Source organism: Armigeres subalbatus, chromosome 3 (assembly GCF_024139115.2).
Source record: "Armigeres subalbatus isolate Guangzhou_Male chromosome 3, GZ_Asu_2, whole genome shotgun sequence".
In the NCBI taxonomy this organism is placed as follows: Eukaryota; Metazoa; Arthropoda; class Insecta; order Diptera; family Culicidae; genus Armigeres; species Armigeres subalbatus.
This window is the reverse complement of record NC_085141.1, coordinates 96,787,120-96,801,995: the sequence shown is the minus strand read 5'-3', so window position 1 is coordinate 96,801,995 and position 14,876 is coordinate 96,787,120. Positions and strand designations below refer to the sequence as shown.

The 14,876-nt window shown below is 45.0% G+C and overlaps 1 protein-coding gene across 1 annotated transcript in view; it reads right to left on the bottom strand.

The window, feature by feature from the left end:
- Positions 1-14,119, bottom strand: part of LOC134221817 (uncharacterized) — a 34,131-nt gene extending 20,012 nt beyond the window's left edge. The window contains exons 1-2 of the mRNA XM_062700994.1: positions 13,791-14,119; positions 13,604-13,712 (exon numbers count right to left, since the gene is read on the bottom strand). Of these exons, the coding sequence (XP_062556978.1) occupies positions 13,604-13,712; positions 13,791-14,119 (438 nt within the window). The remainder of the gene's footprint in view (positions 1-13,603; positions 13,713-13,790) is intronic.
- Positions 14,120-14,876: the final 757 nt, after the last annotated feature.

Genomic DNA, 14,876 nt, shown 5'->3' with positions numbered 1-14,876 from the left:
TAAAACTATTCTGGGAGAACTGCTAAAGATTCTTAAAAGAACACAAAGATTGCTGGGGAACTCCCGGAGGGATCCAAGATGAATTTCCAAAACAAATCATTTTTAAAAGAACGACAGAAAAGATAAACTTGCGGGAGCTTTTCTGGAGGAACTATATGAAAAACATATTGAACAATTAATAAAGGAACCTTCTGAGGCATTCCTGGAAGACCTTTCCTTGGAATAACTATAATAACAAAAGAAAACAGTGGAATTTTCATTTGCGAAAAATCCATGAATATTTCGGGCTCTAGCGGGCGCCGGTGCGCATCGCTCCTCATTATAGCTGATCCATTACTATAATTATTTCTTCGCAGAGTTGAGCTGGGGCACTATGTAGTAGAAAAAAATAAATATTTCCCTTGTTTTTTTAATTTACGTCGAAATTGTTCTGAAAAAGAAAAACAAAATTTTTTGCAATTTTTTTATCAATACCAAAGTGACGTTTCACAAAATAGCAACCCTGTATGGAAATTTAGCAACCCAGTATGGGGCGCTAAATTTGGAAACTCACGGCTAATTTTGAGTTGCGTTCTTATTTTACATTCCCGTTTAGATACCTCCGGTGTAAAAGTAGGTCCCTATAGGGCACTGCACGAAAAAATCTCTTTCTCTTTCGTTCCTCATAAATTTTGACGTTTACTGGCCTTGTTGTTTTCTAATTTATTTGCAGCGAGAGAGAGACAAAGCAGTCCGTGCAGTGCCCTATTAGCGGGGGTCTGATGTTTTGGTTGTGTTTTCGTAGTGTACATGCAGTCTCGTTTCTTCTGCTTGCCGTTTATGAAACTGTCAGTGTGGAACGCACCTATCTCTTTCTTTCCCATGATTCTTCGTATGGCTGTCAGTGCGGAATTTTCTATGTTGGCTACGAAATGCACTGTGGTGGAGGTATACAAGTGTCAGTCCCGTGCCTATTAGGGGCCCGGAAATAGCGATAGAAACCCAGATGGGGACTCCCGTAGAGGTGCTCTTATAGGAGAATTTACTGAGAATAGGAGAATTACCTGTGAAAATTCATAAGAAATTTAAAAGCATTTCTTCCATAACAGTTTATCAACATATTTTATTTTTTACTTCATTTTTTTACACAGGGCCAGGATTCGGACTCAGTCATCTTTTTCATGATTTGAGTTGGGGTCACATCTAGCTGCTGAGCCATGAAAGTCCCTTCTTATTCATTCCAAAAAATAAAATAAGGATAAAGTCATTATAACTGACAACAGTGTTTTTCTCTAACATTTAGGTATGTATTTCTGTCGTTAGGAAACCTGTCGCAATTCGAAAAAAATTTCGCATCGGGATATTCAATCAACCACTGCTCAATACTTCAAAAGCAAGGGTGGCGATTTTTTGTGGCCGCTAAAAATAATAATTTTTGTTTTGAATGCTGTAAATCCAACTGCATTTGCTCATAGTTTCAATAACAACCAGATTCGATTGCGCTTATTGGATTTGTATAATTTTCGCCAAGAGAAGACTTATTCGCAAGGTATCAATTGCAACTAACACATAACTAAAAATTGATACAGTCACCTGTATCGCATGCTGAAATCGCGTTTAACCGATTATCCTTCCCATGCTCCACCCACAGCATTCGATCCACACCGTGATGATCTAACATAGAGCGGGTAGATGGGTTGCTACAGGGAACACGTGCCATAACGAGCGAATTAAATAAATTTTATTTTACTCGACATTGCACAACTCCAATTGTTGGAAATTATCCAATCATTTATTCAATTTATCATTCAACCACGACGATGTTGACGGAAACGAGATAAGGGTCTGTTTCTAGATTTTAATTCTGAAGATAATATATTTTGTCAGTTTGTATGTGACGCAAGTGTTTTGGAACGTAATGAGTTGAATGATCTGAATAAATGTTTTGTATTCTGTGGTTAGTTATAAAATCTCATGATTTCAGAGGAATCCATAAATTATAAATCGATTTTAGCTCTAATAAAGCGTACCGAAGGGGATTTTTTTTATTGGGTAACTCGTGAATCCGATAAGTCTCAAGGATCTTTCACCTCTTGAACATTTCTAACAATGTCAATGTTCAAACGCAGAGATTATGGCAATATCCGTGAAAACAATTCTGGATCACTACAAATCTACCGAAATTGTATGAATAGGGACGAAAAAAGCGACATTTTGTTGGGTTGTTGTTGGACATTTTGTTGGACACCACCAACACTGGATTCAAGTATAACATCTATCACAGCGGCGGCGGAAAAGCAGAGCATGGAGTTGGTTTCCTAGTGATGGGCATCTGTATGTTGAGGGTACGGGGCAAATTCTTCAATTACAGCCTAATCAACGTTTACGCACCGACAAACGATAAATCCGACGACGTGAAGGGCACGTTTTATGAATGTCTTGATAAAGCCTATGGAGAGTTCCCAAAGCATGACGTGAAATTGTTATCGGAGACGCTAGCACTCAGGTTGGTAGAGAGGACTTTTCCGTCCTATAATCGGTAGGGAGAGCCCTCACTCCGCTACCAATGACAACGGCCTACGGCTATTGAATTTAGATGCTGCCAGAGGGAAGGCCATCAGCAGCACGTCTACTTTACACGAAAGAACATCCGAAAGCACACCTGGAGACACCCAAATGGTGAAACTTGCAACCAGATAGATCATGTTCTGGTGGATGAACGCCTTTTCTCGAATGTTATCGATGTGCGGACATTCAGAGGTCCGAACATTGACTCTGATCACTACCTCGTTGTCAGTAAAATTCGATCACGGTTGTCAAATGTATCGAACGAAAGATCACAGCGAATGATGCGTTACAATATTCAGCGGTTGTCGGCGGAAGGAGTATCGTCTGAGTACCGCCAGAAGCTCGATGAACGGAATCAACGTTAGCGAAAACATCAACGATCTATGCTGCCGCTAACCGCAAGTCGAGCACATCTGTATATGGGCCTCCATATACAGATGTGCTCGACTTGCGGTTAGCGGCAGTATGGGAGTCGATCCATGGAGCGGTGAGCACAACAGCACGAGAAGTAGAGGCACTGCACAGAGGCGACCCAGGACGAGTTGGTTCGATGTGGAGTGTCAGAGAGTGTCAGACGACAAGAACGTTGCCAAAAGCCGGATGTTGGTGTCGGGTATCCGATCGAATAGAAATCGGTACAAGGAAGCAAGAGCAGCCGAAAAACGAACGAACCGCAGGAAGAAGAAAGAATATGAAGACCAAGTGATTAGTGAGGCGGAGGAAAAAATGGAGCAGACGCATATGCGGAGGTTTTATGAGTCTGTCACTGGCGTGCGGAGAAAGATAGCGCCATCTCTCGTCTTGTGCAACGACCAAGAAGGGAATTTGCAGACAGATAAAACCGAAGTGGCTGCCAGGTGGAAGCAACACTTTGAGACTTAGTTGAATAGCGGGAGTGACGGTGCATCGGTGAACAGAATAAATATCAACGACGATGGACAAGCTACGGAGTCGCCTACACTAGATGAGGTTAAAACAGCTGTTAAAGAGCTGATAAACAATAAGGCTACGGGGAAGGACCAGCTCTTGGCTGAAGTTCTCAAACATGGCAGTGAGCAGCTTTATGAAGTACTGCACCATATTATGTCGAAAATATGGGAAGACGAGGAATTGCCTACTAGCTGGTTGGACGACCTCATTTGCCCTCTCTTTAAGAAAGGGCACAGACTGGAGTGCGCCAATTACCGAGGAATAACCCTCCTTAATTCAGCGTACAAAGTTATGTCCCGTATTCTGTTCAACAGATTGAGACCGCTTAAAGAGTCCTTCGTCGGCGAATACCAAGCAGGTTTTCGTGACGGCCGAACAACGACGGATCAAATGTTTACCCTGTGACAAATCCTCGATAAATTCCGGGAGTACAACTTGCAGACACATCATCTGTTTATTGATTTTTAGGCGGCGTACGATTCAGTGAAACGGAATGAATTATGGCAAATTATGCTTGAACATGGTTTTCCGGCGAAACTGATACAGTTTTGGGCCATCGATGTACACAGATGACCCATATCTTAGTTGAAAGATCTTGAAAAAACAAGAAAAAGTGCCTATGGGGTCAAAGTTGTACATGCTGGGAGAAAAAAGTTATGAAGCGAGTAAAATGTGATTATTTGAAGCTTTTGTATGGTTTTTCCAGTTCCCTCACATAAATCTAGATGGCTTTAAACGGTATAGTCTTGGTGACCTGCCACTAGTACAATTATGAGGGAATTCCATGGAAAAGGTTAGACTACTGAATGGAGAAATGTACATGTTGCAAAGGGCATCACCACTTTCTGAAGAGGAGAGAGGCGAAGCTGTTCAGCGAACAGTTTCAACTTGCTTTGATGTCACACTCGTTATAACTCTGGGCATTATCTGTCCACATGATTTCGATACTTGTTCAACCAATTCTATTTGGAGCGAACATGTTTTTTAAGCGCCTCACTAGAAATGTGTCCAGCCCATCGTATATTTCCAACTCAGTTTGTCATATATTGAGTACATAATCCAGTATTTTTTAAAATCTTTATTTTAATGATTTTTTGTCTAATAAAATAAGTTCATCACTTACATAATCGAGTGACCATAACCAGGCCTTTGACATGGATATGTTTGCGAAAGCAGTTTGATTTCAGCGCAATCTGCTGAATCTGAGTGAGTTGTGAGTTGTTTGCAGTATTAACTCGATCCTGTGATGTAACTATGGCAAGAAAGGTACAGCCATGACATGCTTACCTTCCAATCTACTGGTGGAATAAGACGATCGCTGAACTCCGTCGCAGCTGTATTCGAGCAGAAAGTAGGATAGGAAGAGCCTACAACGATATTTAAAGAGAAGATCGCAGACCTATATTTCGTGGATTCGTGAGCTGCCCCCCTCAAAAAAAAAAAAAATACTTGAATGCAAACTCATGGGGAGATGCATATAAAGTTATTATGACAATGATTGGTAGCCCAACGAAACCGCCTGAAAGGTGCCCATAAGAACGAAGGACAATAATCGAAGGAGTTTTTCCGCGCCACGAATCAACTGCCTGGCCAACATCGAATAGCGAAGTTAACACTACTACGGAAGAAGACCCTGTTACTGCAATCAGGAGCTTATCACGAGCTTTAGCACTTGATTGACCCAGTTAATGCTAAAATAGTCAATTCATTTAATTAGCTTTCATCTAAACAGATAACACTGAATCAATCCTGTCCTGTCCGGCATCCTTGCATCATGACCTGCCCATCGTACCCTTCCAGTCACGACCACGTTGAACTAACCCTTCTTATTTCAAGCGGGCGTACAGTTCCGCCGCCTTGGCAAATGTTCGGCCGACAATGTCCATGCCATCTACGAAAAAATAAATTGAATGAATCTGTTGACTGAATTACATCTTGCCCCGGTAATTGACTCTTGCTCCTCGTATGACACCTTCTAGCGCTTTGTTGAATAACAGGCACGAAAATCCATCACCTTCTCTTGGCCCACGGCGACATTTAAACGAACTGGAGTATTCACCCGCAGTCTTCACACAGTTTCACACACCATCCACCGTTGCTATGATCAGTATGGTATGCTTTTTTTTTTAACCATTGTGTTTATTTTAAGGCTCAGTTGTTTAATAAGAAAAACTCTACAGAGCCGAGAATCAAAGAAATAATATTTACAATAAATTTTATTCAGAAGATGTTTCTGAAGGGTTTCTTCGTGAAGTCTTCTTCGGTGGTGACCGGTCTATGGGTCCCGATTCGACCGTAAATGAGTGCTCCCGTCGTTGAATCGTTGATTGCAGTTGTCTTTTCTCCTGTTCCGCTTTCAATTTTTTAACGTGGTCTGTATATCCCAGTACAGCTTTCTTCACGAACCAGATGCGATCAGTCTTATTTTTAAAGCTCATTGTCTCTGCCAGCTTTTCCCGTTCTACCATAGAATCGGGAATGGAAAATGTTTCCGTTGGTTCACTTGCACCTATCTCAGTGTCTACCTCAACCACATCATCCTCAGGAACTTCGATGACTCCGTTTCCCGTAGTAACCGCTGATGATTGTCCGGATGCTGCTTTATCAAAACCGATAACGACCCCTGAGTAGGTTTTCCTGTGCCCATCTTGCTTTAGCCTAGCTTGCTGTTCCTTCTGGTTTTTCTTTTTCCACTCTGGACACGAGTCTTTTTTATGGCCTTCCATCCTACACATGAAGCACTTGTTTCGCAGGTCTTGATAAAATATTCTTCCTTTCCAATTGTAACACTTTGTGATAGAAAAAGATGCTGGCAGCAAAACTCACAGCATCATCGAAAAATATGAAGCCAGGAGTTACGCGTGTTACTCTGTGGCTCATCTGGTCCGAATCTTGGCTAAATACCAGATTCGCGCAACGTTTGTTTATTTTTGATTCTAATTAGAAACTCTCATCACCTCATTACCATAAAGTCAACTGATTCGCCTTATCAGTGACTGACAATAGGCCACAAAAGGCCGCCTTCTCGACAGAAGGTTTCTTAAAAAGTAAAAATAGAAAGACCAAGCCATTTGCAAGTTAGTTGTTGAACAGTTTTGATAGAAAACCTTTTGTACAAGAAAAAGCGTTGTGCCAAATAGAAGAATCTGCCGTAGAGTATCTACGCCGTCACTCAGCCGCCGACGAGGTTTCAGCCTCAGGATACGCCAGCCGGCAAAAGCCGGTAAGATTTTTAGTGCTAAAACCCGTCACCAGCACCATGTTAAAAGATTATTTTGCCAGGTCTTACCGTCGGGGCGCAGCAGATTCAGGTTTGCCGGTCATCGTAAAGCCAAGTGAAGCGTGTGTTAGCCATCGGTCAAGTGAAGTGCCCGGTAATCGTCGGCAACGACATTTCCGCCAACAATCGGCCACCGCCGAGAGACGACCACGCCTGCCAGTCGTCGGCAACCGCCGAGAAACCGCCAAGCACGGTCACGCCCGCCAGTCGTCGGCAACCGCCGAAATACCGCTGAACACGTGCCACGCCCGCCAGTCGTCGGCAATCGCCGAGATACCGTTAACACGTTCCACGCTCGCCAGTCGTCGGCAACCGCCGAAATAGTGCTTAACACGTGTCTGCCCGCCAGTCGTTGGCAATCGCCGAGATACCATTAATCACGTGTAGTGCCAGCCAATCGTCGGCAATCGTCGATACACCGCCAAGTAGTGTTAGTGTCCGCCGGCCGTTGCCTATCGCCGAGACCTGCGAAACCGTGGCAGCGTAGCCAGTTACTGCTATCGTCTGCTTTCCGTCCACCATCGGCACCAGCCGATCCGTCTGCCAACTCACGCAAGAAGCGCCGGTCCGCAAGTAATCGGCATCCGCCGAGTTCAAGCCGAGCACAACCACGTCGGCGTTGGTCAGACCCGTGAAACGGTCCGCAGTTTCCGTCGCCAGGGGCGCAATCCGTCAGCCCAGTACCACCGCATCGGGGGAGTACTCCGGCATCGACGATCCAGCGAGCTACAGCGAACGCATCAGCCAGCCAGCAGTAAGGTGACCTAGGTCGCCATCAAGGTTAGAGATCTCGTATTATATCATTCACTAGTACTAGTAGAGAAGTGTGCGCACACGAGTAGTTCCTAAAAATAGCAAAAAGTAGAAAGTTGTTAGTACCATGCTCGAGATTAAATCCCACTGTAAAGCAATTTGCCTGGTTTAGTCTTTCTGATTCTCATTCGAAGTTCCTATTAGAGTCCTTGGTAGAGTTCTTGAGAGTGAATCGCGTTCGTCAGACCTGCCCTGAGCGAGCTAACCGGGAAGGCTTCAACGGACATTTTCGCATCACACTTCACAGTGTGTTGGCGCTTAAGCGAAGTTGTTATTTATTTACCATTCAGTTTAGGGTTCTGGTCGAAGCCGATTCGCAACGGAAGAAAAGCAGGTAAGCCGTACAGTCTGGTTGAGTACGCTTTGGTCTGGTGTGGTTGATTACCTGCCTTCCTCTGTTGCAATACCGTAACAAGTTTGACCCCGGATATTTCAGTTTGGCCGTTATTGTTCCGCTCTAGCTGAAGGATTGCAGTTGGTGAAGGTTTCAGTATCTTTTATCGTATCGTACCGTTCCGTTATTGAGAACTGGGCTATCCGAGGCCAAAATACCGTTACATTTTGGCACCCAACTCAAAAGCTCTCTGCGATTCACTTTCGATTCTAGTTAGTCGGATTTATAGTTCAAGATTTCGATTCCTTTTTCAATATTTGCGCACACTTTATAATAGATTGGTTTTCTCTTAGTTTAAGCTTAACATTAAGAAGAGGTTTCTAAGTGAGGTGGCATAACATGGCTCAAATTTACGACTATCGCGCCGACGATCTCGAAGATCGCGAACTTAATTACGAACTTGCAATCCGCGGTGCACCTACGAGTGGCACTATCGACACAAAACGACGCGATTTACGTTTGTTACTGAAAGAAGATAGAAAACATCTCTATAGTTACAGCTCTAAAATACCGCTGGAAGATGAAATTCCGTTCATCTTAGAAACAATTACGTCCCTTAGTTCTGAACTGCAGCGTCAAGTAACCTCACGGTTAAGATCCAAATTGATCTGCCTTCGAAACCGTATCGAAAGAGCGCCAACGAATGACGTTATATCGAAAAAGGTGTTTTTGGAAAAAGTAAAATTATTGTTCGAAACTTATTTCACGGTCGGTCAAGCCCAGAGCATTGACACACCGGATTTGACCGCGTTCGATAAACCGGAACCGCGTAGACAATTATTATTATTTATTCAGACTAAGGCCGAAGTGGCCTGTGCGGTATATAAGAGTCTTCTCCATTCGGCTCGGTCCATGGCTACACGTCGCCAACCACGCAGTCTACGGAGGGTCCGCAAGTCATCTTCCACCTGATCGATCCACCTTGCCCGCTGCGCACCTCGCCTTCTTGTGCCCGTCGGATCGTTGTCGAGAACCATTTTCACCGGGTTACTGTCCGACATTCTGGCTACGTGCCCGGCCCATCGCAGTCGTCCGATTTTCGCGGTGTGAACGATGGATGGTTCTCCCAACAGCTGATGCAATTCGTGGTTCATTCGCCTCCTCCACGTACCGTCCGCCATCTGCACCCCACCATAGATGGTACGCAGCACTTTCCTTTCGAAAACTCCAAGTGCGCGTTGGTCCTCCACGAGCATCGTCCAGGTCTCGTGTCCGTAGAGGACTACCGGTCTAATGAGCGTTTTGTAGATTGTCAGTTTGGTACGGCGGCGAACTCTATTCGATCGGAGCGTCTTGCGGAGTCCAAAGTACGTACGATTTCCAGCCACTATGCGTCTCCGAATTTCTCTGCTGGTGTCATTTTCGGCAGTCACCAGTGAGCCCAAGTACACAAATTCTTCTACCACCTCGATTTCGTCACCACCGATGCAAACTCGCGGTGGGTGGCTCACATTGTCTTCTCTTGAACCTCTGCCTATCATGTACTTCGTCTTCGACGTGTTGATGACTAGTCCGATCCGCTTAGCTTCCCTCTTCAGTCTGATGTAGGCTTCCTCCATCTTCTCAAAGTTACGTGCCATAATATCTATGTCGTCGGCGAAACCAAATAGCTGGACGGACTTATTGAAAATTGTACCACTCGTGTTAATCCCTGCTCTTCGTATTACCCCTTCCAAAGCGACGTTGAATAGCAGACAAGAAAGACCATCACCTTGCCGTAACCCTCTGCGGGTTTCGAAGGGACTCGAGAATGCCCCTGAAACTCGAACTACGCACATCACCCGATCCATCGTCGCTTTGATCAATCGTGTCAGTTTATCCGGAAAACCGTGTTCGTGCATTAGCTGCCATAGCTGGTCCCGATCGATTGTATCATATGCGGCTTTGAAGTCGATGAATAGATGATGTGTGGGCACGTTGTATTCGCGGCATTTCTGCAGTACTTGGCGAATGGCGAACACCTGGTCCGTGGTGGAGCGTTCGCCCATAAAACCCGCCTGGTACTGCCCCACGAACTCCCTTGCAGTTGGTGCTAGTCGACGGCATAAAATTTGGGAGAGTACCTTGTAGGCGGCGTTCAGCAATGTGATTGCTACAATCCAGCTTATCGCCCTTTTTGTAGATGGGACACACGACACCTTCCATCCACTCCTGCGGCAAAACTTCCTCCTCCCAAATCTTGGTAATGACCCAGTGCAGCGCTCTAGCCAGTGCCTCACCACCGTGTTTAAATAGCTCTCCTGGTAGTTGGTCAACCCCAGGGGCTTTGTTGTTCTTCAGCCGGCCAATCTCCTCCTGGATTTCCTGGAGATCCGGAGCCGGTAGAATTATGTCCTGCGCGCGTTCTCCCAGGTCCATCACCATACCGCCATCTTCGTCTGCCACATCGCCATTCAGGTGCTCTTCGTAGTGTTGCCGCCACCTTTGGATCACCTCACGCTCGTTCTTGCACATATCAGGCTGTGGCACGTGGCCCTTACGTGAACGGTTTAACTTCTCATAGAACTTTCGTGTGTTATTAGCGCGGTACAGTTGCTCCGTTTCTTCACGGTCTCGATCTTCCTGCTGGCGCTTTTTCCTCCGGAAAATCGAGTTTTGTCTGTTCCGCGCCTGTTTATATCGTGCCTCGTTCGCCCTCGTGCGGTGTTGCAGCAATCTCGCCCATGCTGCATTCTTCTCTTCCACTAACTGCTCACATTCGCCGTCATACCAGTCGTTTCTCTGATCCGGGGCACCGTGCCTAGTGCAGCGGTTGCGGTGCTACCAATGGCGGATCGAATATCTCTCCAGCCATCTTCAAGAGACGCTGCGCCTAGCTGCTCTTCCGTTGGAAGTGCCACTTCCAGCTGCTGCGCGTATTCTTGGGCTAGTCTACCGTCTTGTAGCCGCCCAATGTTAAGCCGCGGCGTCCGACTTCGACGCGTGTTGTACACCGTCGAGAGTTTTGAGCGCAGGCATACTGCAACGAGGTAGTGGTCGGATTCAATATTCGCACTGCGGTAAGTGCGGACATTCGTGATGTCGGAGAAGAATTTACCGTCGATTAGAACGTGATCGATTTGGTTTTCCGTTTCTTGGTTAGGTGATCTCCATGTGGCCTTGTGGATATTTTTGCGAGGAAAGAAGGTGCTTCGGACTACCATTCCGCGGGATGCTGCGAAGTTTATGCATCGTTGGCCGTTGTCATTCGATACGGTGTGCAGACTATCCGGTCCGATGACCGGTCTATACATTTCCTCCCTTCCTACCTGTGCGTTCATGTCACCGATGACGATTTTAACGTCCCGCAGTGGGCATCCATCGTATGTCTGCTCCAGCTGTGCGTAGAACGCTTCTTTCTCGTCGTCGGGTCTCCCTTCGTGTGGACAGTGCACGTTGATGATGCTATAGTTGAAGAAACGGCCTTTAATCCTCAGCTTGCACATCCTTGCGTTGATTGGCTGCCACCCAATCACGCGTTGGCGCATCTTACCCAGCACTATGAAGCCGGTTCCCAGCTCGTTGGTGGTGCCACAGCTTTGGTAGAAGGTAGCCGCTCGATGCCCGCTTTTCCACACTTTCTGTCCTGTCCAGCAAATCTCCTGCAGCGCCACGACGTCGAAGTTGCGGGATGTAATTCATCGTAGATCATCCTGTCGCAACCTGCGAAACCTAGCGACTTGCAATTCCATGTTCCAAGCTTCCAATCGTGATCCTGTATTCGTCGCCTAGGCCTTTGCCGATTATATCGAGTCGCATTATCTCTTATATTGTTCGTAATGATTGGTTTTCTAGGCGGCTTATTGGGCCTGCGCAAACCTCCTGTCTCGTCGGAGGGCCGTCGTGTCAGGGCTGTTTAGCGTCCCACCTAACACCAGGACTTGGGCTTGTGCGCTTTGAGCGGCACACGGTCGCTTTGGTGGGGCCTACTTGCGGATACATGCAGCTTTTTATAGAGGTTTAACAGGGCCCACTGTCAAACCCCACCACATCCTAGGCAAGCCCCACAACTCGCAGATGGCCTGGGGAGGGGTCGTCAAGCCCTTGGACATAGTCCCTGCTGCCCGCATAGACAAACTATACCATTAAACCCAGCAGCGTTAGAATTCCAAATGAATCCAAACTTTAGTTTACCGACTCCGCATTTTACTCCAAACCAATCGTTCATACAGCCCCAAATCACATCATCTCCGGGAAATATTGGTATAACAGTACCCCTCGAATTCGCTACAAATCGCGGCAATGAGTTAGGTAGAGACAAATCGATAACGACGCAGAATGCTAGAACCGGAACAGTGCAAAGAACGGTAGATCCTCCTAATGTTCCGACTACTCAATCTGAAGATAATATTCAGAGTCAGTCCATTGGTCTTCTGACCAGTGAGCTGAAAGGCTTCATAAGAGACTCGATCAACGACGCGGTTAAGAAGTATATCGATGAGTGGGCTAGTTTCCCAACTCCAAATTTTTCATCTGCATTACCGAATCCATCTAACGATGTTGCTACAAACACAAGCCAGCATGATTTACACCAACCTCCCCAAATAGGCCAAACATTATATCAAACAGATAGAACAAGATCAGCAAATAGTAATCAAAGACCTGGAAGCGCACGACAAGGAAGCCGAACTGGCTCGCCTCCACCGCCGAATTATCGAAACTATTTACGGATAAAAATAGAAAAATTGTAATCTATTTCAGCGGCGAAATTGGACCAAAGTCACTTTCAGTCGCTGAATTCATTAGGTAGGTTTCAATTTTAGCAAAAAGCTAATCATGTTAGTGAAGAAGAACTTTTGCAACAAGCGTATATATTTTTACCGGTGAGGCTCGTAAATGGTACTTTACGTATTGGGAGAAGTTCATCACTTGGGACCATTTAGTATACTACCTTACGATGAGTTTTGAAAATCCAAACAAAGATAAGGCTGTGGAAGATGAGATGAGGGACAGGAAACAACGTCCATATGAACGCTTCAGTGCATACTTAGCGGATATGGAACGATTGTCACAAAGTCTGACACACAAAATGAGCGAGCAGCAAAAGCTTAAACTCATTTTCGAAAACACTAAGCTGTCCTACAGAAGGCGTTTAGCTTTAGTGCAGATCAAGTCAATCAATGATCTAGCGGAATATTGCTATCAGTTTGACGCTTTGGAACCAAGCCTTTTCGGAAATACAGCTCCAAGAGGACACGGTCCAAACATTAATCAAATCGAATTAGAAGAATTTGAAGACTTAAGTATAAATGATTGCGTAAACGAGGAAGTTAACGCACTCAACACCTCTAGATCAGGTTTTCGTCATAAAGCATTTCAAAAAGAAGTAGGACGCAATAATGTTAACCCTATCAGCTCAGACCAGAACCGAGCAAGTGAGGACACAAACCTTATCACTTGCTGGAACTGCCGAACAGCAGGGCATGTAGCCCGGTACTGCCAAGAGCAAAAACGTATATATTGTTATGCATGTGGTGAACCGAACGTTACCAAAAGTAACTGCCCAAAGCACCATGGTAGAGAATCAAACGAAAAAAACTAATTCTAGAAGAAGTTAGCAGGGATCCGCCTTCTTCTAGCAAAAATACCTCAGTGATCCCCTTATGTGACAATTATAGCTATTTCAATCAGGTTTTCATTCTAAACCTTAACTTAGTTACCTGCCCACATATTACCGTGCAAATTCTCGGCACCGAAGTCACGGGTCTGCTGGATTCCGGCGCAAGCATATCGGTCATCAGTTCTCTCGACTTAATAAACAGGTTTAACCTAAAAATACAAAACAAAACTTTAAAGTCCATACTGCCAACGGTGAAAAACTTCATTGTCATGGTTTTGTCAACATACCCTTCACATTCGATGGGAAGACAAAGGTCGTTCCAACAGTAGTAATCCCCGAGATATCGAAAGATCTCATCTGTGGCTACGACTTTTGGGAGGCGTTTGGCATCCGGCCAACGACGAGTGAAGGGATCGACATTTCCAAGCCTAGTAGTAATCCCCAGTTCGAAGGCAATTCTATAGACACTCAGCGAAATATTATTTTCTGCCTTATAGTTGATGAAAATAATCCGCACGTCGTCCAGGAACCCATCACCGATGATAGTTTGGATATCCCAAGCCTGGAGGGACCAAACGAGGATGAAATAACTCCGGAATCCATCAACACGGAACATGAGTTGACACCTACAGAAAAATGTAAATTATTAAAAGCTATAAATGAATTCCCACGCTCATATGACGGTAAAATAGGTCGAACAAAATTGATTCAGCATACAATCGAACTGATCCCTGAAGCAAAACCTAAAAAAATGCCCACTTACAAATACTCCCCCAAGATAGAGCAAGAAGTCGATAAAGAAATAGAACGTCTTAGAAAAATGGATGCAATAGAAGAATGCACAAGTGAATTTGTGAATCCTTTGCTCCCAGTTAAAAAACCAAACGGCAAATGGCGTTTGTGTTTGGACGCTAGGAGATTAAATCAAATGACAAAACGCGATGAATATCCATTTCCCAACATGATCAACATATTGGAACGCCTTGAACAATCGAAATATTTTACAATAATCGATCTAAAAGACGCATACCATCAGGTGGTGCTAGATGCTAGATGTCGCGACTACACGGCCTTTAGAACCAACAAAGGCTTATTTAGGTATAAAACAATGCCTTTCGGTCTGCTTTCTAACAGTGGTGCTACTTTGTGCAGGCTTATGAATAAGGTTTTACGTTTCGACTTGCAACCTCGCGTGTTCGTCTATTTAGATGATGTGATCATCACATCTCGTACCTTGGATGAGCACTTTCGTTTGCTTGAAATAGTGGCAAAACGACTTCGAGAGGCTGATCTTACAATTAGCATCGAAAAGTCAAAATTTTGTCAAAAATCCGTCCGCTATTTGGGATATATACTAAGCGAGAAAGGAATTT